Consider the following 23,153-nt stretch of genomic DNA (forward strand, 5'->3'; position numbering starts at 1 on the left):
ACACTGTAACAAAGGAGGAAAAATCCAGTGGAAGCCCAGCAATGGCGCTACGTGTCAAGTGGCTGAACTGGTTGTGCTACTTACTGCTCGGGACTCTGCTTTGCTGAGATGCGCTGCTTTCAGAGGTCTTCTCTCCTGCCACAAGGAGAGTCTGAATATCCGCGGGTAATTTGTCTAGCTCAGTCTCCCCCGAGGCCAGAGCTCTGCAATGCAATACCAGTGAAACATCTCTGTTGTAGAAATGGAAATACTGACAAACACGGCCGGCTTCATGCACACTTCCTTCATCAAGAAGGCATCCGATCAGGAACCTGAGCGATTCCTCCTCTTCGCTGGTCAAGGTCTGTTGAGACTCTCTGAATGCAAGACCCTCTAGTTTTAAATACTTTGGTGTGTTCAGAGCAGGTAGCTTTGAAAAAGAAAACTCCTTAGCCAGGTTATCAAAGGTAAGATCCCTGTTCACTACAGCATGGGAGGAAAATCTCGACTTGCCTGACCCCTCATCTGCAGATAACGTTCGTTGTGTGATGCGACAAATCCAGATCTGCTTCTCTATTTCTTCTAATTCGGGCAGTGACACCGAGTCATCCTTGGCTAGCCAGTGGCCAGCTAGGGTAAGCAACAAATGTCTCTCCATAACGCTGTTTATCTTCTCATGAGCTAAAGATTCAAATACTGTGTTTGCCTGATCAAAAAAAAAATCAGACGCAGCTTTGCTGGAGATTGAATTTTTCAAGAAGTTGTCATTACATTTTTTCCAGAATTCAGTTCTTGTCTGGATTTGTTGCCACTGTCCAGTGTCTCTTAAACAGTGTAGATCTCTCAGAACCTGCAAAATTCAAAGAGGTTTTAAACAACCATCTTTCCAAAAAAGAAAAATCACACTGGATGGCCAGCACACTGAAAAACTGAATTTAGATTAAGCGTCTCAATTTGCAACAAATCCACCTATGTTTCTCACCAAATAAAACTGACTGCATAGCAAGCAAAAATAATAAGAGAATAAGAAAAATCTATACCGTGCTTTTCAGCTCAGCACTTACAGCCAACATGTTTGGTGTACTTGCATTTAAAATAAAAAGTAATTTGAAGAAAAATGTGTGTTTCGGGAAGGCTGGGGAGTAACATTCTCAATCCTGCCAGTAATAGGAGTATTAAGAGGTGAGTACCGTTATCTAACTGTACCGTACCTCTCGCGTCACTACATTGTCCACAGGCAATTCAGCTAGTGCTGCGACCTCCCGGGCCAGTGAGAACATTCCTTTCTCTTGTAGCTGCTCCAGAATGGATCTGCACTCGCTCTGAAATGTCTCCATAGTGTAACTGGTTAGGATGGAGCGATTAATTGATATGGAGGAATCCTTCAGAGTCTCACTGAGCGCACAGAGTTTCTTCACGTAAGGACCTATTTTAAAAGAGTGCAAATAACTGAAGGCAGATGGTTTTTAAACCTGAGGAAATTCTGCTGCTTATTTCAGCATGCAAACCTGCCAGAAGAGCACAGATTTTACACTCTAAAGCTTTTATGGGGCTGAAAATAAGCTCTAAATCCGTAGATAAAATACTTCTGCAGATAATCTGTGCACTCCTCATCAACACTTGAACATAATCGTTCTCCCAAACAGACTTACACACAGTTACATTTTCACCACTGCAACTCACCATAAGGACCAGGTCTGGTTATATAAATTCTTATACAGAAATAAAGCAGTATGATTACACTTAAAGTAAGTATTTTCAGTCACCCCCAAAACACTGTATGTGGTTTTTAGATTAAAGCAGTAATATCATCTAACAGAGGAAGCTGTATTTACCATCGAGTAGAAGATTCTCTGCTGCAGCATACAGCTGTAAGAGCTTTCCTAATTCATACTCCGTTCTACACTGCTGCATCATCAATTCAAGAAGAAACAGTGCTTGTGATTCCAACCACTGCACAGGTAATTCTGAAGCTGCTGGTTCATCTTCAGTTTTAAGCTGTGTAGATAAAGATTTTTAAGTGTTAGGGTTTTTTTTGCAAATACATTCTGCATTTTAGTGGGAATCGCACTGGAAATGGAAGGTGTACCAGAACCACCTCCATCTTTACAAAACAATCAACTGCCATTCCCAGGGGATCCAAGCACTGATCCATTACTGATGTATGTCTGACCTGGATCTGAGAGTAGTGAACTTCATGGCAGGGTGACCACCAATTACTCCTGATAATCACAGAGGAGAGAAAAGATGCAAGAAAGATCGGAAATGGATAAACTGCTAGACGAATAGCTCCTGGCATTATAAACATACCCGCTACGTGCATGGTGCACAGGGAAAGGAAGCTGATCTAGCCTTAGCTTGAATTGCAGGAAGGAAAACCGCTAATGACATGGAACGTTAGTTACCAAGATCTTCAGGGAACTAGAAAATGGTGATGGAAAGGAAAGAACCCAAATAATTTGTGAAAACATCTGTTTGTGACCAAGAAGGAATGCTGCATGAGAACACTTTGGTCCTCTTCAAACCAACTGCTAAGTCAGTGTTTTAATCAAAACACGTAATTCAGTCCACTGAGTCATCTTCAAAGACAAGTCTACGCAACTACTAAAACTAAAGCAATACCACAAACTTTTTCAGAAACCTTGAAACATATTCAAAAAAGTTGTCTTTCTTACATAGATATTACCTGTAAGTCACTGGCTTATGAGCTCAGTATTGACTTGCTCTGGTCAATATAGAGAATATCCAACACTTACTCTCCCCAAATAATTCAATTTACCAACAGTGGCCTTCCTTGAGTCAGTGCCAACCTTCAAACAGTAAACTGCTCGTGCAAGGAGGATGACATTGTATTTCAATCTGCCCATATCAACTTAAACCAAAATGATTTAGAAAAACGCAATGCGGGTTTTGAATTGTCAAAAACATTCTTCCATTGACTGACAGCAATAAAAAGAATCTGCTGAAACCTACTGCTTCACAAGTCGGCTCCTCAATAATTCTAAGCACATCCTTTTTCATTATTTTCATATATGACATCAGATGCCTGCTACGTTCTAAGAAGGGAAGAACTAGGCAATCACATTTAGAGAAAATGAATTTGCTTACTTTTGTGAGACTTTCCTGAAATTCGTCCAGTTTGGTTTTAGCTTCACTGTATTTTTTACAGTTCATGCATAGTTCATACATCTCCAGTATATACAGTAAAGGGGAATCCTTTAAGACACAAAAATAGGTTATAATTCTTTCCTAAAAGTACCTTGATAAATGTAGAATTTGTCTTCCTCAGTACCAGAATAAAGTTCTAATTTATTAAAATTACATGCAAGGTTAATATATGACCTGCAAATCTGTAATAATTGGAAGAACTTCCTTTCCAACATTTTCATACTTGACTGGGATTTTCAGTGGATTACACCGGGTTATCTAGGTCACAATAGCAAGACAGAGGGGGAATGTGTAGGCCATCTCCTCTCCAAGATGATTTGAGATACGCTCAAGTATACCACTAAAAAGACATTTCCTTACCTTTAAGAAGAGCTGGAAGCCGTTTAGAAGTGTTTTACTTTTTTGCTTTCTTAAAAAGACTTTCCAGATAACTGATAGGTCATGAAGATCCCATTTGTGGTTTTCTGCTGAGCTCTGAATGTGGCTTGTTGCTTCAGCTCTGGTAGCATCATCCCCAGTAGTAATTATCCAAACACAGAGACAATGAATAATGTTTGCATCCTGCCAAATGACAAAAACGATGGCTTTATAATAACCAAACATCACCTCATTATCTATCACTTGGCAAAACATGTCATACTATTCACAATTGCTACAAAAACTGAGAAAAACCCCTACATATCTGCCATTTAACATAATTAAGCACAACCATCACTTTTTTATTACTTATTCCTCTAAAAGATAAATAACTTCAGCAATACTCACCTGGAAGCACGCTGCTAAAACACTCAGAATGGGAGCGTGCTCTCTCAATCCTTCAGTCAAAAGGTAACACGAAGGGTTTGAGTGCCCCTGACACTGAAGAAGGATTTGGAAGAGACTATCTGCATATTTGCTCTTAAACACACTGGCAGCACTGTTCCCAGGACTCCCTGCATCAGGACACAAACACGGCAACTTCTCCAATGCCAGCATCAAGTGATCTTGTAAAATGGGAGTGAAATCCTGAAGGATAGAAATGACCTAGGAAAACAGAACCAAAAGCATCTATACAGAGTGAGGTTTAAAGAGAATGACGGGGAAGAAGGACTGAAGCATTAAATGCACAGAGGAGACAAACAAAACATTCTTCAAATTTGATTTTTTAGAACATTTTTTGGAGATCTAGAGAGGAAAAAGTGTTCTATAGGTGTGAAATATTCTCATAAAATACTGATGCTCATCTTTTTACATGAAGGTAAAATGCCTCTTAGAGACACTCATTTTTGGCATTCTCTCTCATACTGCTAACAGCATGTCATGGAAAGTGACTAGTTAGTTGCTGTTGTGTAATTACATATCTTTTTCTTTTAAAGACAACAACAAAGAAATCCAGCTTAAAAGCCTAGGCCTGCTAAGTATCATCTTACCTGGAATTTTCCAGTTAGCTTCCTCACGTTACTTTTCCCAAATTGCTTTTAATTTTTACATATTGGTAGTATTTTATTAATTTTTAAATATTCAAAACAAAAAACTGGAGACAGATTCTCAAAAGCGTAAGTATCTTTACACAAAAATCAATGTAAGTTTTGAAAGGAAAGATGAGTGGCTTTATTACATCCAACATGTGTTAACTCTCCAGTGAAAAAAAATTATCTTGAAAAACAAATTACACTTAGAAACAGTCTGAGCATGTCACAATTTTAACTAAATTTAAAATGTAACTTAAGTCCCTTCGTGGCAAACACTTTAATGTCCACTTCACTTCAAAGTGACACTCAAGTCACTCCTCTCTGAAAACTGTTTTCTCCACTATTGATAAATAACATCACATAAGCTTTTTTCAAACAGGGAATTTTTTTCCTAATCTTCTCCTTTGATAGCTAGCTTTCGTGCTCTTAGAAGCATATTATTATATCTGCTCCTTCTGGAGTCAATTTCCTGTGTCTTGTATTAGCTTTGCACATACCAAGAGGGAAAGAAAAGTAGAAAAGTTGGCAAATCTGGCTGCAAGAGAAAGGCTATCATAATCAGAGGATACTGAGCATCCTGAGACAACTTCTAACTTCCTGGAAAGTAACGAGGCTTCAATTTTATGTTGTCTCCACAATGTGGTAAGTCTCTTGTTAAAAGGATCTATTATTTCCTTCCTTTTTTTGAACATCACAGACAAAGAACATTCCTGATAAACTCGTATCTTCATTTAAAATCAAACACAGATAGCTTACCTCATCTGGCTGGTAGCTGTACAGCTGGGTTTGGATGATGAACTGCAGCCAGTCGTTGGATCTGGCACATTCCTTTAGGTAAGATGTACTCAGTCTGATATCATGGAGTTTACAGAACTGCATTACCAAAGACCACTGCCTTCTAGAGTCACTAGATGTCCTGCATGGAATTTAAGAGCTTCAGCTGTAATAAACTGGTATTTATACCAGATGTCAACAAAGTATAAACTCATCATGCGGCCTGAGATCCACTGCCTGCAACACCAGCATTTCCACACCACACCTTGTCCTGTCTTGACAGTGTAGGCTTTGAAAAGAAGTCAACAATCTTCACTCCTAAGCGTGCTGCAAGAGCTCCGTGGAACCGTGAGTCTAACCTGTTGACTGCACCTCCTTCTTCTTGCCAGTAGACACCTACTGCCTCTATTATTTGAAATAGCAAGACTATATTCTAAGTTCAAATTTTGTTGCTCTGTTTACTGTGATAATAAACACAGACATCCCTTTATCTGAATACAAAAATGGCAAAAATCAGTGCTTAATCTCAACTTGCCAGTATAGTCCTTTAAATCATGTTTTACTCACTTCTTTATTCCTTGATGCTCAACTGCATCCCAAAAGGCTTCTTCTAAGGAGATAAGAAGTTCTGCTGCTGCTGCTTTTTCACCATCAGCCAATTTTGTTAACTTTTCAACTGTTTAAAAGAATGTATTACTGAGATGCTGTTTAGGATTAGAGTATGGGTAATATTTTCAAAAGTACCAGAATCAACAAGCAGAACAAATCCTACGAATGTAAATGTTTCAGTAACTATGCCAAGTCTGGCACCAAAGTGGCTACATGATTTTTGAAAAAGAATTTCAACATTCAAATCACATAACCATTTTTTTTTTCCAAATAAGGTCTACCTGTAGTTTGAAGTGACATATATATTTTTAGAATGATCAGTAAAATATAAATGAACTAGCTACCTAGTTGAGACAAAAAGACACCCGTGGACCTATAGTTAGAAATTCAACTTTCTGAAGTTATTCCTGGGATAAACTTAATTTCCTGAGAGCTTGGAACATCTGATTTCATTGCAGCTGTAAAATGGTTTTAAAGTGCAAAATAAAAAAGAGATTTGGTAATGTCCCTTTGTTTAATCCACTAGCTAGCTTATTACAATAATAGGTTGAGTCTTACTAAATACTACACTGAGCCTTAGGCAGCTGTTCGACAGTGTCTGTTAAACACTCCTGCAATTCTGGCTGCATGTCACATTACAGTCTTCCCGTCTTATTTGGTATGCCAGGTTCAAAATGCACTTTCAAAATTAGGAAGAAGCAGGAATAAAAGATGAACAAAATTCTTAGCTCTTCAAAGGACAGGATGCTTTCACTGCATTCCTGAGAAGTTAAGACACCATCTCTCAATCCATCTCTGCTTCTCTTCCCAAGAAATAGATAGTACCTTATTTAAAAAAAAAAAAAAGACACCCTTACCCAAAGATTCTCTTATTTGATTGTGCTGAGATTCTTCCTTTCTAATTCTGTAACTGAAAATTATGTTTGCAACTTTAATATCGACCCTGAGTTTGAGGCTGTCGAGACCAAGCAATTCTAGAAAACACACACAGGCTGCTCCTACTGAAGGTACACTGAAGAAAGAAAGAGCTAAAATATAGGCTTCATTTCCTGCTTGTTGAATCCTGAAACAAAAAGAAAACCAGTTAACGTGATTTTTAACCAATTTTCAAACACAAATATTCCCCGTGTAAACAAGTACCTACACGGTTTACTGAACTCACAGACTTTAATAGCCTGAAAGACATTTACAAACCAGAAGTTTCATATTTATGAAAAAACAAATGTATGAGAATAAAGCCTGTGATAAGCACAGAGGTTGCAATTTAATAAACTTTAACAAAAACTAAAGCCAAGGCATTTGATTATATCATTAACAGAAAACACTTGTCAGCAATTTTAGTGCACTGACGTATGTTTTCTTCTTTGCCCACATCTTAGCTGTTTACAGGAGAGAAACTGATTTGTGTGGAAACAGTGAAAAGAAACAAATAGTGACTAATACACAAACAAGACATTCTAGAAACAAAGTAACTTGTTCTGATGTAACACCTACTAATTTTGAATATACTTAGTATTTTAATATATTCAATCAAGATGTCTAATTTGACATTTTTGAACACATCCTTTTGAAGCTCTAGCCAGCAAATTTAATGCCTTCAATCTCCAGTACATTATTCATCTTATTAATTTAACTAAAGAAGTGTCATCCTTAGGAAATGTCAAAGAAAAGGGGCATCTTTTTTCTACAAGGTGATCTAGAGTCTCAGGTCCCCAGAAGAAAAGCCTACCTGTGTTTGGCATGTCTGGAACATTTTTCATTCCTTGCTTTCATTGTGAGATTTTAGCTAGGTAATTCAAAATAAAGCTCACATTCTTTTAGGTGCTATTTGATTCCTATCCTGCTTGATGACAGACTGAGTAAATTCCGAGGACACCTAAAATTTCAAGTGATGCAATGCACACCTCTTGTTTGCTGATGGGGAGGATTAATGTTACTTCATGTGCTAGACTGTAACTTTAAAAGAACCATCCGACCATTATTTCCGAGAAGACTTACAACTGTTTGGGGGATTTGCTCTTTACTAACTGCTGGACCAAAAATGTACCAAAAGCAAATGACGGACGTCCATGGTGCAAATAATACAAAAAATCCAGTCGTTCCATTATAGCGTATTTGTTCACCAGTTCAGGGGATGAAAAATGGGGAAAGTCACTTGATGCATCTAGAAAGAATATCATCATTATTATGGGCTGGTAAACAGTGGAATTAAACATAGAAAATGGATTTCAGCAACAAATCATGAGCTGACAATCAATCAAATACTTCTCCTCTTGTTCTAATTCAACTTGTTCTAATTCAAAATTGTTCTAATTCAAAATTCAGCACAGCCAGGCCCCACCGAAATTCCAACTTTCATTGTAAAATCTGAACTCTCGATCACTTCTTAGGCCTTCAACTTGCTTTTGAAAGAAAATACTGCTTTTCTATCTCATAACATATTTAGGAAAAAAAATCTGTCTGTGAAGAGCTTAATGGAAAAAGGCAGCCTATCTAGGATTTAATTTCAAAACAAAATTTTAGTAAATTACACTATTTTTTTTGTAAAAGAAATGGCCTTTTCAGTAAGTTTACCTGTCAAATCATTCCACTGGAAGGTATTTTATCCTAGCTACTCAGGCTAGAAACGCATATAAAACTTGAAAAGTAACATACCTGATACAGCAAGAGTATTCGTTGACTGCCAGCCAAATAATTTAGTGGGATCAAAGGGCACTAATGACTGAAAGATTAGGAAAAAAATGTATTGAGATAGCTTAAGATTTTCACATTGGACCAGACTACTGAATATTTTAGGGAGCTATAGCAGCAGACAATCAGGAATGGCCTGTGCTATCAAGCAGTGATGTATCTTGCACAGTTCTCTCTCAAAGGTACATATTCATCTACTCCGTAGGACCAGAATGCAAACCTGTGCACGGACAGCCTTAGAATTGCTCTAAGGAAATAGGGAAAGGACAGAAGTATTTTGCTAAACTGTGATCTCAGTAAACACTTTCCTAATAATGAATTAATTCATAGCATTTCTTCCAACTTTCAGTTTATCTCATACCATAGACCTGAAGTAAAAGGCATTTGCCCAGAAATGTGTCCTGACATTCCATGAGACACAATCCTTTAATCATAAATTTCAGTTTCCCTTCGACAACACTTCCATTTTTGTAATACTAAACAGCCTGCCCACTGAACACTGAAAGAATATCACTTCTCTGCCATTCCAGGACTGCTGAAGTTAAGCACTGCAGATGTCTTTACATGTCTGGGGGAGCAGGGGGAAGCCAGACTCACAGTATTTAGATACCATTTAAAAAAAAAATGTTTAGAATTAAGCTATAAACTTTAGCTCCAACTTAAGGGTTCCAAGGCAACAACATACGGGCCCCACCCCCCAGGCTTCAGCTGAAAGCAAGCTTCTCTTAGTTTACTTTTGTTCTTCCAAAAAGCACTACCAAGAAGCATTTTGTGCACCTGAACAAGATGGTAAAGAGAGATGTCTGGTGGCAAAATTCCATGCGAAGTACACGGGGGAAAGAGAGCAGCCTTGAGCTTGGGGTAAGGAGTCAACGCCATTTTTAAGAGCTGTGGATCAACTTTCTTCAGAGGTTTTTCCGTATCTTCATTCTGAAGAACCTACATTGCAAGGAAGCAAAATTATTTCATTAAGAAGAAGGAACTGCATTGAGATAATGGTAAACCAGTCTTTGAATGCGCCAATGCCTCGGGGGAATTTGACATATGGTAACAACACAGAAAGTATCATTTTTTTCCTGTAGATTCCTAAGTTATATTAGACATATCTTCAACTGTACCTGATGTTTTAGGTTATTGTGCTATGTATCAAAAAAAATTCCGTTCCTTCATGTGGTACACCAAGCATTTTTCTTTTAAAAGTACAATCATTTATAACGTGCTTTTTGATCTCCATAGCACAATGCAACTGGTTAACACAATGCAACCAGTAAGCTGAGGTTTTTCATACATGTCCAGACTTTTAAAAATAAAAATCCAAGCAGAAGGGCAGTCCAGTTACTCATTGCTTCATTTACTTAAAACCCACAAATGACTACAGAACGGGGACAGTTGTCTAACAAATAGAGGCACACCATGTTAAAAGTTTATTGAAAACATTTTTCCAGACTAAAACTATCTGAGGAACACAAGTGCCTATAAACACTCTCAGCTGTAACTGTTAGGAAGGAGTAGCACACTCCAACTCAGAGCCACTGTGCCCTGCTGTTTCTAAACCACGTCACCCCAAACCCCTCTACGCGCTTCATTTGGTCAACTAACGCTGAAACACGGAACTCTGAAAAGAGATTTTCATCTGAGAAGAAACTGTATGATGGCATTAGTATATTTATTTTTATTAAAGTAATTCTTTGAGTTTTCAACACCACGTGAGACCTTCTCCAAAAGCTTATCAGTAATTTATTGCACACAGTACCTGATCAATACCTCCAGGTGCATACATTGTTGTAGCAAGTGCTAGTAGTGTACGTCCTTCCAGTAGCATGCTACTCACACTGGCTTGATTACTAGGAATCAAGATCTGAGCATTTGCTAGACTAGCCTGAAAAATCATCTTTGGATCTTAAAAGAAAAAAAGTGAGATTTAATTTCACGCAAAACCAATATGAAATCATTAAATCATGCACTGAAACTGTTCTATGCCTACGAAAAATTAATTTTCTATTTTTTCTTGTTAATAGTGATTTTTCTCAATTTACCTATAAATACAGGCAAGCTGTTCTAAATTTTACTAAGCTTTCCCTGATTCCATACCACAGCTTCACCTACGCAGATTTGGATCGAGTCCCACAGTTTAGCATTGTATTGGTTCAATTTTTTAACCTATACTGATTACACTTTTCAAAAAGCTTCAGTTGGGCTTATTTTTATCATTTGTTAGTGTGTAACTCTACAAAAGATGAAATGTTTTAAGAAGAAGTGAAATGAGTTAAGGGCACAAATTCTACTGATTTTCAATTATGATTATGAAAAAAAAAAGAGAAAACACATAATCCAGGGGGGAGAGAAGTCAAAATGGACCACAAGAACTAGAGGAAGCTTTAATTCTAATAGTATATGAATTTTCTTAGAAGTGCTCCCTCTGTTCAAGCTGTTGGAAATATAATCAAGTTGGAGGTAATGATGATCATACACAAAATACTTCTGACATATCTGTAGCCTCCAAATCTTTATGTACAGTGTAAATAAGAATTATAATCCACATTTTAGAGATAAGGAACTGATGCACATGTACGAGATTTGCAAGGGTCCAAAAAAAAGTTTGCAGCGGAGCAGAGAATTAAACCCAGCTGTGCCAAATACTCAGCTAGCAGAATGAACGTGGCACCACCTCTCGAGCGAGGCCAGGCTCCTACCTCGTGGATTACTGGCAACCCCTCGACACTGCACAAGGAATTCAAACCAGGGATGCGCTTCATGCAATTCCTTGTTATCCAAAATAGGGCAATTCGAAGGAGTTAAACTGTAAATAAGATGAGTAGCAGCACAGTGAAAATACCGTATTTGGAATCATCCTCTTCCCCAGTATAACACTGCATTAAAAATTAAGAGCATTTGACTTGGTGTTACAGTGACTTATTTCATCCATTCTTATGAAGGAGTCAGATCACATCACCCTTGTCCACAAGACATACAGCTTTAGCTGACAGGGCATTGCTGACAGTTCCCTTCTTAAAGATGATGTTTCTGTGCTTGCTTGCTTCCGTAAATCAAAGTAATAGTTCCACACCTGACAACCCCAAACACTTCCCAACGAAGAGACTTGATGCACATATACTATTCTGCATAGACTAAATATTTTATGTAAACTAAAACTGGTTATACAAACAAACGATTTATCGATTTTTTTTTCTGGCCCACTTTTACCTTATTAATAATTACACTGTTAGACTGGAGTGGAGAAATTTCATCTGCAAAGTATTGATTAAGTGGAAAGTATTCATATAGTTCCAATACCTAAAAATCTCAAGGTATCTCCTTCGAATCCCAAGTAATCCTAGCGTAGATGGAAACCAGCAATTTTTTTATTTGTGAATGTACCAAGAATTAACTCATACTTGTGCTCAAGTGAGAGAGTTTCTGAAGAAAAGTTGTCTTGGCTCATTTAAGACTGTATTGCTTATAGCATTATACTAATTACAAGTATAATTTGTTTCCTTTGTCCGTCATCATCTGATGACTGACACACAAATTAATATCGACAAGACAAGCTCAATAAAGCTTCAAAATACATCATGACACCTAACACACCATCCCACAGTTTTTCATTAAATGAGTGTTGTGATCCAAGTAGTCTTTCTCACCAAACAGGAAGGGTCAAGCAAAACTCTTACTGCCAACTGTTAAAACTGTGTTTCATTATTTAAATCTGCATGAGATTTAAGGGATGAAAAGTATCCATACCTGTAATAGTCTAAGTAAGTGTATAACAGATACTGCAAATTATGTTCTAAACAGTGAAGGACAAAACGAGCATGGAAGTCCAAACCGTTTGCAGCACTGTATTTTGGAACAGGGTGAGGATTTTGCAGTACTCCCCCAAGGTAAGACAGTCTTTGGAGCAGCAGTTCGAAATCTTCCAACTCAGAATGGACAAAAATTCCATTTCTATCAGAGAATAGAAGAGAAAAAGCACAAGCACTGATTAGACAGTTATCTTTTTACCAAGTTCTGAAGGGTGTTTTCAGTTTAAAATTATAAAGCAAACCTTCCTTTCTAGGGGACTACTTCACTATTGAGGCAAACACAACACGCCCAAATACATTCGATAGTGCTCAAACAATATCGTAGTTACTACAGTTCACTGCAGAGAATGAGGCATGAAGAGTGAAATGCTGTGTGCTTAGCATTTTCTCCCTTGCTTTAAAATGGGCATCAGGAATATATCACCATGAAAGATTGAAGGGCTGACAGAGGATTTCTATTGCTTTCATGTTTCTAACTATCTTCAGATAATAGGAAGTGCAAGGACAAGACTATAATTAAATTTATTAATGGATTTGTGCTGTTTCAAAAAAGGGTGCTAACTGCAATATAAAAATTAATACGTATCAAAGATTTTCTTAACATGTACTTCTATAACTATCTGATTTTTGGCTTCACATATGATAGAAAGTTAGTATAATGCATGAGGGGCACATACCTAGCCAGCTTGTTTAATATATCATTTCTCATATAGCTACTACATAACATGTTCCGGTCAATAATGTCTGGAGTAAGAGGGGGCCAGTTAGCTTGTCCACACAAAGTCTGGTTGGGCTCAAATTCTTCAATCCATGAACAAATATTAAGCCAATCATGCTGGGCTGTCAAGTGCATCCAAAGAACCTCAGGATTACACGTCTTGAGTTCTGCGTTTCAAAAAGGCAAAGTGATGAAACCAGCACAAACACACACTCCTTAGGGAAATACTGTCATTTCTTTATACATGTACATATTTTCAATGAACGGTTGCAAATATGATGCTGAGATTAAGTATAGTGTTACAGCTTCTTAGAGCTTTATGATGGAAAAGCTAAATGTAATACTACAGTGTAATAAGCTTTACAGACTGTAGCAGAGTACGACATTTACATCAAGTGGCCATGCATTAGACAAGTCCCTTTGAGCTAGTTCCAAACTTTTCTCTCCAGGAAAACCACAGCTCCCTGCGAGAACACAACAGGATGAAAACACATCATTTACCCATTTTCACCGACAAAGAGTAAGTGACCTACTGTGGCAGCACACAACTTCAGTTGTATCAGTGCCGCTCCTACACAACTGCAATATACTATATAAAGGACAGATTTTTAATTCACAATTTCATTTACATCCTCATTACCAGAATACTTGCCTTGGCGTGGTTTTCTGGGGAGAAGAACCATTTCCTGAGTAAGCTCATCCCACCACTGAGCCCAGTTAAACATCACCCTGACTCTCCTGTTGTGAGCCTGATGTCTATCACAATTCAGCAACGAGTCGAGAACAGCTGCGTGTCTGGAAAAGTCTTGTTCCTTTCTCCAGTTCTTGAAACTGCAATGGAGTATTGAATTAGGATGTTTTCTAGTTCTCTTTTAAAAAACAGTCCACAATGTAATAAATAGAAGATGATGAAAGGCTCAATAAATTTTGCTAGTCCATTCTGAAGAGAGTTCTGGAAGTGGTAAAGGGACTTACTTCAGCTAAAAGTCTGAGAGTGCACGTGAGAGCAATGAGCAAGGAATTATCTCATTTTTATGAAATTGACAGCAAGTGAAAAGTATTCTAACATTTTTACAATTACTTAACTGCAAAATTATTTTTCTAGGTTACTTAAGTTTGCTATATTATTAATATTATAATTCAAAAATAGAGCAAACATTCCACCTGAACGTGTTTCATTTGATTAATAAACGTAATAAGATAATTTGTTATTAAAAGTACTTCATTTATGGTGATGATGACATGAACAGAAGACCTCTGTTACACTGATGATAGTACGTCATGACTTAGTCTGGAAAGAACACGACAGCAATTGTTACATTAACGAGAAAAGTAATCAGTTCCCACACTGCCTCTTATTTCTGCAACTGAAGACCAGTGTGAAATTAATGAAATTACAGGAGACTATATTTGTTAGTGCAGCAAATCATATGGAATGTAGAAGCTATCATATTTTAAATCCTATTAACATTATAAATTAATAATTAAAACTGATAACCCACATTACCTGGAAAGAGATTGAATCTCTTTATTTTCTTGGAAGGATTCCGAGTAAAAGCTTTCAACCTGATGCACAAAGTCTATCATTTTCTTCTCTTTTTCAGAAAAATAATTTTCTTCTCGTAAAACTTTCACCTTTAATTCAAATTAAAGTATTACCTCCAATTACATTTTTTTACTCTACTTATAATACATTAAAGTTGTAAATGATCCTGCAAGCGTAAAGAGTTAACCAACTGTAGAAAAAATGATGGAAGCATTGAGGTCAATACACTTAAATTACAAAAGGGCCAGGACTTCATACTGTGTGCAAACAGATGAGAACTAGATCTGAGCCAGGACAAAGAAACGATATTTTAACCCATTTTTACTTTAACTGCAAATACAGAAGAACACAGGCGTGTCAGTGACATATTTCAGCAACTGCACTGCAAGGATGCAGGGACAAAACCTGTCTGTTCCCATTCTGAAAGCGTGTTCAATACAATGCTTTCTCTCAGCGTAAGTACACATCAGACTTCAGACCTGAAACATCTGTGAGACAAAAAAACTTTTCTACACTTACCAACAAATCTCGTACATGTTTATCAACTGTGTAGAAGCATATCTTATGCAGTTCCTCCTTCACATCAAAGCCCTAACGAAAAAGAGGTTACTCATTGTACGTAAACTGTACAAATGCAGCTGTACATTGACAGAATAAATGCACCAGCCTTCTTCCCAAAGCACACAACCTTTTACAAGCATGCTCGTGATATTCCCCAGATACTAGAGATGCCATAATAACCCACTGATCTGTGTGATGCTTCCAGCGTGTCTGGATAGAAAATGTGCACCCTCTAATACCTGACTTGCCAGAACCCCCTTTACACTTTGCTGATCATGACATCAGTCAATACACATTCATAAACAGGCTCCCTCAGCATTCTGAAGGCATTAGTGACCAAAGTAGCTCTTTAAAACAAGTTAATTTTCACTGTAATACATGTATGTGGTAGAATCAATACCTCCATATGACACCTACATGCTCCCCATACTCTCACCATTCATTTATTTCGTTAGTCATAAAGAAGTGTTAAGAGCTATCAGCATGCTTACTGAACACCTCTCACCATATTTCTTAAAAGTTCTGAGGCCTCTCCTGTATTGTCCTTCAGGAGACGGTCATAGACCAGACTCAAACCTGTCTGAATAAATTCTTGAAGACTTTGAGCAGGATGCTGATGCATTCGGAAGAAGGCCTGAGCCTCTGGCATTTTGTTGCTTAAGATGGCCTCAGCAATGACTTCCTAGAAGGGGGGAAAAAATTAAATCAACTGATGTCATTAATCTTCAGTGTTACTATCTTTATAATCCCTACATTGATTTTTTCCCCCCAATAGTTTAAAGACATTTCCATATTAATAATTTCCTTAAATATATTTAGTAAGAATAGTAAGAAAAGGGTTACTCATTTTTACCTCTGGTGTCAGTTTTTCCCACATGTGGCTTTCTTCTAATTCAGGCAGGTCTTCATCAAGATCACCTCCTGTGTGTACTGTATTTGTTTGTGGTCGAGGATATTTTCTCAGAAATTTTCTAAGTTTAATAATGTAATCAGTTAAAATATCTGCACTCTTCTGCATGAATTCATCAGGTTCTGTCAAGAGCATCCAAGGTATCAGTTAAACACAAATTAACAATGCAGCACTTTTACTGCTCAGCAGTGTTGAATGCACTCCCCTGACGAATAAACAGAACACATCTCAGAGGAAAGGGCACATCAGCTCTGTACTGCAACTGCACCTGTACGGGTACTGGTACCTCCACCACCAGCAGCCAACTGTCAGGATACAGGCACAATCCTACCAGGGCTCCACAGAGGTCCCCCATCCCCACTGATGTCTTCTCCCCTTCAGGGACAAGTAAACGAGAACTGAATTTTTTTATTAATCCCACCAATAATTAGTCAAATAAGTCCCATTTAAAATGCAGGGACTTTTAACCATAACGTTCATGTAGGAAGAAACAAAGACTACTAAAAATCATGTAGGAAAAAAGATTAATAATAACACTTAATGGTCTGCACCTTTTACTATCAGAAGAAATCAGTTCTGCTTTAATATGTATAGCCTATTGGTCCAAAGACTAAAAAGCATCACTGAGACAGCAATTCAGACCCATGCAACAGCACAGCACACTGTACGTTAGGACGTATCATTTTAATATGGAATTCTGTCATTTTAATACTCCGCTAGTATACCAGTTCTTATTCTATTCTTGTACCTTCTAGGCTGTAGATCAAAGAGCAGCATTTCAGGAACTGTGCCAGCAGAAGCAGGCATGCACTCCCACATCCAGTCTGCAACCCCCATCAGACACTACTTCTGGCTGCTGTGCCAGCCCTTGGGTTATACTGGGACGTGTGACTGTGTTGCCATACAGTAAATTGGACTGGGAAGTGCTCCAAATAAAAAAATAACCTGGTAGGCTATTTTTTTCAGCCGTATCAGTTTCTTAAACTAGTCTATTCCATTCCACAGCCACACAAATATTTGTGCCAGAATATTTCAAGTGGTGGCACTGAGAAAAGAGCAAGCAGCTGAGGGCTCAGCTCAAGCCATTTAACAGCATTACCATCCAAGTCTCCAGCAACAGCCTGAAAGTCTCATTCTGCCGCTCCTCTGCATCCCCAGCTGATCCTGCTGACAGGATCCTGTCCGATCTGGCAGCCTGACCACAGTTGTTTGTGCTAACACAGATACTATAGTCAGATTAATTTCTCGTGTTTCCCTTTAAATGACATTTTTCATTCACTTAACTCTAGCATATTTTTTTTTGTTACTTCTATGCAAATTGAGGTTTTTAATTAAAAAAAATTAGTTGTTCTTACTTACATAAACAATGACACATTACATTACTACCTATGATTCAAAATGAGTAATCTTACCCTCTGTGTGCACGAAAATTTCTTCGAGTTGCTTGCTAAGGAAAGTCAACGTGAGGTTTAGCAGCTGCTCAGAAAAGTGTTTACTGTGAGGCTCCATATCACTTTCTTTGATCGCTGAGCAAAGCAAGTTTAAAGCTGGCCTCAGCTCTTCCAAATCTGCAATATTTACATAAAAAGTTAAAATATCTGCATTCTACCATATGACTGATCATGTAAATTTAAAATTTAAGTTAAAAATCATAAAGGTATGCTACAAAAATCTTCCAAAATGTGTCAAACAATATATGTAACATTCTTTGCCTTCATATCAAAATGCTTATAATGTCAATATCAGAATACAACAAACCCTCCCCAGTATGCACCATTTCTCTCTTATTTTCCAAAAGTTGAGAAGTTACAATATAGTATCATCCAAACATACAAGAGCACAGGCAAATCAGTCTGTTTTTACAAACACATAGCCATAAATAGAAGGGAAATTAAATGCAAACCTCTGCATAGCTGAAAGTATTTACTTACTTTTCAGATAAGACTGGGATGTACTATCAGTAGACTGTTGAGGCCCAGAGCTGGGTGCAGACAGATTGAAAAGACTTTCTTTGCTTTTTAAAAATAAGTCTACCGTGTCTAGCTGACGATTTTCCAAGCCTGCCTAGACAAACATGCAGTAGAACAATTACTCATATATTCTAAAAATATATATTGTATGCTTACTGATAATATTTTTACCTCATACTCAGTGACAAAGCATACATGCAGAAAAAAAGAAGAAATGTAAACAATATATGCAACACCTGTAGCCTGAAATAACAAGGTGACCAGTACCTGCCATGATCCTTTACCAGGCTTCACAGAATCTTCAGAGACAAAATGCCAATTCAGCAATTAATTATATAGTTTGATTTGGGATATAACGTAAGTACGGTGAGAATTAGGACTTTGAATAAGCTTACAGCAACTGAATATTGCTGTGATCCTCCCAACAATTCACTTTCCATCACACTCTTCAAATAAAACCAAAAGAACCCTACCAAATGTCTTCATCTAAGCTCCCTCCTTCCAAACACAGCCACATTGTTCAGCACAAACTGAGAACGTACTGAATGATCATGTGGACAGACTGTTACAGAGTTCCAGACTCCTGAAACAATATTTTTTTCTAAACAAGGATCTCTGTCATCTAAAATTAGAACTAGAGCACTGGAAAACCACAGAGACACAGGGAAATGTGTTTTGTGGTCTGGTACATTTAGAACATTTTGTCACCTATTGTTAAGGGATACCAAGCTTTGGTGGCTTTAAGTTATCCTCTTGCCTTTACAAGAGTGGTATGATAAAAATAAAAATCTAGTTCCAAGGATTTATTTTAATATTTGACATTTTGCAAGAGGGCAAAACCAGCTGCTGAAATCAGCAAAAATGCTTTTGGATCCAATTAAGAGGGAGTTTTGAGCATTGCTTAGTTTAAAAAAATTATTATTTTTTTAATGTGAGTTAACTTTGTTGTTGTATTTCATCTTTTGGGTTACTCATCTGGGTTATTAATTTTTTTTAATTGTTTATTTAATAGCTCAACCACTACTTTTTGCTGCTAGGTTACCGAGGCATACTCTTAATTGTGTCTAAGAACATCATTAACATGATAAACTGCATTCATTGCTTTAAATAAGTATTTTTGTTATCTGTAAGACATGAAATAAATTTCTTTACCTCTAGCGCATGTATTGGAATCGAACATCGTTCCCATCCATTGAGATGACAAACAGAATCTACAACTCCAGCGCTGCCATATATCATCAATCTATTCAAAAACTCTTCTTGAGTTAAACCAAACAGAACTAAGGAGAGACCATGCTCTAAACAAAAGAATCAAACCACAATTAAAAATATATAAGCAAGTTGCAACAAAACAACATTTCTACCCACTGCCCCTTACCCAAATTAATGACTCAAAGCTGCCGTGGCTCTGGATTTCACCTCAGCAAGAACGCTTTGGAAACTACCCAACAGCAGCCAGGCAGACAGGAAAGAAAAGCACTAGAAAAACAAAGTTTTTCTCTGAAGGCTATATCAGAACAATTATATGAAAAATCCCCTCACCTGTCAGAAGCAGACATAACGGCACCTCTTCACTGCAATCCACGTAAACACTGTTTTTGCCAAAGTAGTAATACGTCACATCTTGCGACTCAAAATCCCAGAGAGCAAGGGTCACTCCTTTGTCATTTGTTAATACAACAAACAGGGCTTTAACTCCAGTTACCAATTTACACTCCAGTTTCACCACTTCTTGTGGTGCTTCTATGGGGATCTGTTTCCATCGCTGTCTTGCATTGCTGAGGTTTGTACCAGCACTTTGTACTGGTTTGGAAGGGGCCCACTTAACAGCTCGTGGAACAAAAGCCACCATCTTCTCAGAATTTTCATAGATCTCAGGATCATGATCTTCAAGATGGGTAAAAAACTGATACCAAGGTAAATTCAAGTCATTCACCAAATCTGGAGAACCTGGTCGTCTTCTCCTTACTCTATCACATAGTGAGGATAAATGTGCCCTCCAGGACCTGGGATGAAGAAAGAAGTTACCTGTAATACCAGGCATCACTCCAAGAACAATGCAGATAAATAAATTTTTAAAGTTTCTTCAGTTAAATAATATGCATTTTAAGCTTACAGATTCCATACAGCATCTTGCATTTCAACCTTAACATGTCCTGTTCATTCCTGTTTAAACACTGTAGCCGAATGATCACAGCTGCACTAGCTGACATCCATGAAGCTGAGCATTCTTAGTAGAAAATTTTCCTTTCCTTACTTAAAATTCCATCAATTAAAAAAAAAAAAAATTCCAGAATTGAGTATTTATTGCACTTACATCAAGTTATAACTAGCCTATTTTATTCATATTAATACCTCTAACACTACGGGTCACACCACAGTTAAAATGTCTTACCTGAACACAAAATATTTTCAAGTCCACATGTACTCATGTGTGCTAAACACACAAGAAACTGTAAAATACTTGGAATACAAAAATCTGTCAGTACTGGTTCAAACCAAAGGCAGCACCCTAAACAGCAATTACTATTTGGAAGCTGTTCAATAACATGTAAAGTTGTCTCGGCCCACTTCCTAACATCATCCTAACATTCAAAAGATTTAAAGCAGAATGAGCTGATTTTACCTGCCACAACTACAATTGAAAAAAAAAAAAAAAAGAAATCAGCAGTTTATTAATCAATGATCTAGAGGCAAAACTCAGCCTGTTTTAAAAAGTATTTTCATTATGTACCTGTCTGTGCGGAAAGGCAATGACAAAAGCTCCATGCTATAGTCAGAACTGGCGAGGTCATCCTCATCGAGTCCTTCAGGAGGCTTCACTGGAAGATTTTCAGAATCTCTCTTGCAGAGCAAATGCTCAGGGAACTGCCTGTGAAGAAATAATTAAATTTCACCTCTCTCAGATTATTTAAGATTTTTTTTTTTTTCCCTTCATGGTTAACTTGTCCAGGAGCTATCAGCAAAGCAGTTGTCTATTAGATTAAGAGCACTGACAAAAATGTATCCAGATAAGCCATCAAAACCCAATGCTTCTTCCTTTGAGGTGGACACCACCTCTAAATTACAACCTAGTCCCAATTTATCAAGCAAAATCAATAAATCTGTATCACAATAGTTTAACAATCCTACACCCTCCAGTATTTCTAAAAGGTGCTACCAGCCACCACTGGCACTAATTGACAACACGCATCCTAATCTTCCTAGAAAAAAAAGTATAAAGTCCAATACAAAGGTTTTGTATTTGTTAAAACAACAGAGCATATAGTGGAGCAAATAATAATGGGCAATTGTTAAAGAAATATGAAATTTCTGCTCTACCACAGAGCCAGAACTCAAAATAAAAAGCTGATGGCATCTCAACTATTATAGGACCGAGATTAGGCACCTTTTAATGTTAGTGGTACTCCAAACTTTCACTGAGGAATTCTGCTGCAAACATACCTGAAGTACCTGTTTAGATCCACAGAGGTGGCACAGTTGGAAGAACTGGTGATCACAGCGAGACTGAGGTCGTGCGACACTTTGACCGCCGTGAGTGGCGAAGCGATGGCTGGGCTCCTGCCCTCGTCCTGCGCGCCTCCCTGGCAGAGCGCTACGTTGACGTTTGCTAGGTTTGCACCATCAAAAGAGTCAAATACGTCTTTAAACAGCGTCAAAGAAAACACCAAGCCTCAGATTATCCAACAAACAAGAAGGGAAATACGGTAAATTTCTGTTAATTTTGTGGTCCAAGTCAATCTCTGCACAACAAAACATTTAGAATTGTTTGTTCTACAAGCGCATTCGAAGCTCGGTGAGGATCAGAGGCAAATTGTGCCAGGTGCTGCACAAAAACACAACTTGTGCCATCTCAAAAGAGTTAATTTATACCTAGAAGCAAACTGGGACAAGTATATATCAGCAGTTATAAACTAGGAGTAAAAAGCAGCCTGAATTTATTGCATTCTTTTACATACATGTCAGGAAAAAACTGACAAAGAATAGGTTAAAGTTGAGCACCTTATGGAACAGTCTGCCGGGTCTGAGCTCCTGATCAATCACAACAGAGGAGACAGCTATCTGGCTTCCAGGCTGTGATTCCCTGCGTATCTGTACATAATTTCTAGAGGATCTAATTAAGAAAAGAAAGACTAATGACAGTAGACTTAAGCCTGTTATACACAGATCCACATATCAAAACCGCTGAAAGCCATTACTTCCGTGTGAAACAGATTTCCAGTGGCATGCTGAGAACCTACACTTGATGCAAGACTATGGCATTTTTCACTACATTAATCAGCACTTTGCTACACAACCCCTTTATTGAAAACATCTTCAAAACAGACACGTGATGTCTGTCAAGAAATTTCTGGTTAACCCTGACAGAAAATGACTTTGTTCTTCCAGATCATTTACACTGAGAGCTTGTCTCTACTGCAAAGGATACAAATCCAGCCAGAACTATCTAACAGAAACAGGATCCCCCTGCAGAACTGAGTGTCTGTTATTCTTTCCAGAACTTGTGGAGGCAAATCAAGGGTAAAGCAGTCACACGTCTCTAACGATGAGTCTTTCCCAGGAAAGGTAAGATGCACAACAATAAACTTATTGAGCAGAAGTATGCATTTGTTGTTTTCGAAAGACAGTATTCTCAAAGAGAAAATTGAAGACAGACCTGTAAATTTAAAGATATTTTAGGATTATAACAATCTGGTACTTCTGATGTGTAAAGATATCTCAGGAAATCACAGCTCAAATTCATTGCCTCTGCTACCATCTTAATAGAAGATGGGATTGGCAAGGGGTGGGCTTGTTTTGTTTTAAATCTCACTTTTGGTGTCAGGAGCACTAATTTTGGAACAGTTTCCTAAAACAGTGCAGGCTTTTTATATTTAGACAATACTATGAAGAACGTGAAAAATCTTCACCAAATAGTATTTCAGCCAGCACTGAAGAGTTACAATCCTTGGAAATAAAAATACTTTAGCAAG

General features: G+C 37.7%; 1 protein-coding gene across 3 annotated transcripts in view; it reads right to left on the reverse strand.

The window, feature by feature from the left end:
* SPG11 (SPG11 vesicle trafficking associated, spatacsin) overlaps positions 1-23,153 on the reverse strand; it is a 40,317-nt gene that overhangs the window by 15,215 nt on the left and 1,949 nt on the right. For all 3 annotated transcript variants that reach the window (XR_006166560.1, XM_042803790.1, XM_042803789.1), the window contains exons 3-30: positions 22,610-22,837; positions 21,625-21,823; positions 20,915-21,052; positions 19,723-20,186; positions 19,333-19,478; positions 18,142-18,274; positions 17,623-17,778; positions 16,154-16,332; positions 15,806-15,982; positions 15,259-15,330; positions 14,701-14,828; positions 13,846-14,024; positions 13,153-13,360; positions 12,414-12,617; positions 11,366-11,472; positions 10,426-10,571; positions 9,450-9,611; positions 8,637-8,703; positions 7,980-8,145; positions 6,839-7,044; positions 5,940-6,048; positions 5,355-5,514; positions 3,913-4,170; positions 3,508-3,708; positions 3,088-3,195; positions 1,815-1,977; positions 1,191-1,405; positions 85-829 (exon numbers count right to left, since the gene is read on the reverse strand). Coding sequence is in view for 2 of the 3 variants with exons in the window: in XM_042803790.1 (XP_042659724.1) it covers positions 85-829; positions 1,191-1,405; positions 1,815-1,977; positions 3,088-3,195; positions 3,508-3,708; positions 3,913-4,170; positions 5,355-5,514; positions 5,940-6,048; positions 6,839-7,044; positions 7,980-8,145; positions 8,637-8,703; positions 9,450-9,611; positions 10,426-10,571; positions 11,366-11,472; positions 12,414-12,617; positions 13,153-13,360; positions 13,846-14,024; positions 14,701-14,828; positions 15,259-15,330; positions 15,806-15,982; positions 16,154-16,332; positions 17,623-17,778; positions 18,142-18,274; positions 19,333-19,478; positions 19,723-20,186; positions 20,915-21,052; positions 21,625-21,823; positions 22,610-22,837 (5,424 nt within the window). In the remaining variant the exon portion in view is untranslated. The remainder of the gene's footprint in view (positions 1-84; positions 830-1,190; positions 1,406-1,814; positions 1,978-3,087; positions 3,196-3,507; positions 3,709-3,912; positions 4,171-5,354; positions 5,515-5,939; positions 6,049-6,838; positions 7,045-7,979; positions 8,146-8,636; positions 8,704-9,449; positions 9,612-10,425; positions 10,572-11,365; positions 11,473-12,413; positions 12,618-13,152; positions 13,361-13,845; positions 14,025-14,700; positions 14,829-15,258; positions 15,331-15,805; positions 15,983-16,153; positions 16,333-17,622; positions 17,779-18,141; positions 18,275-19,332; positions 19,479-19,722; positions 20,187-20,914; positions 21,053-21,624; positions 21,824-22,609; positions 22,838-23,153) is intronic.

The sequence above is a fragment of the Tyto alba genome, unplaced genomic scaffold (genome assembly GCF_018691265.1).
Source record: "Tyto alba isolate M040663 unplaced genomic scaffold, T.alba_DEE_v4.0 Super-Scaffold_41, whole genome shotgun sequence".
Lineage (NCBI taxonomy): Eukaryota > Metazoa > Chordata > Aves > Strigiformes > Tytonidae > Tyto > Tyto alba.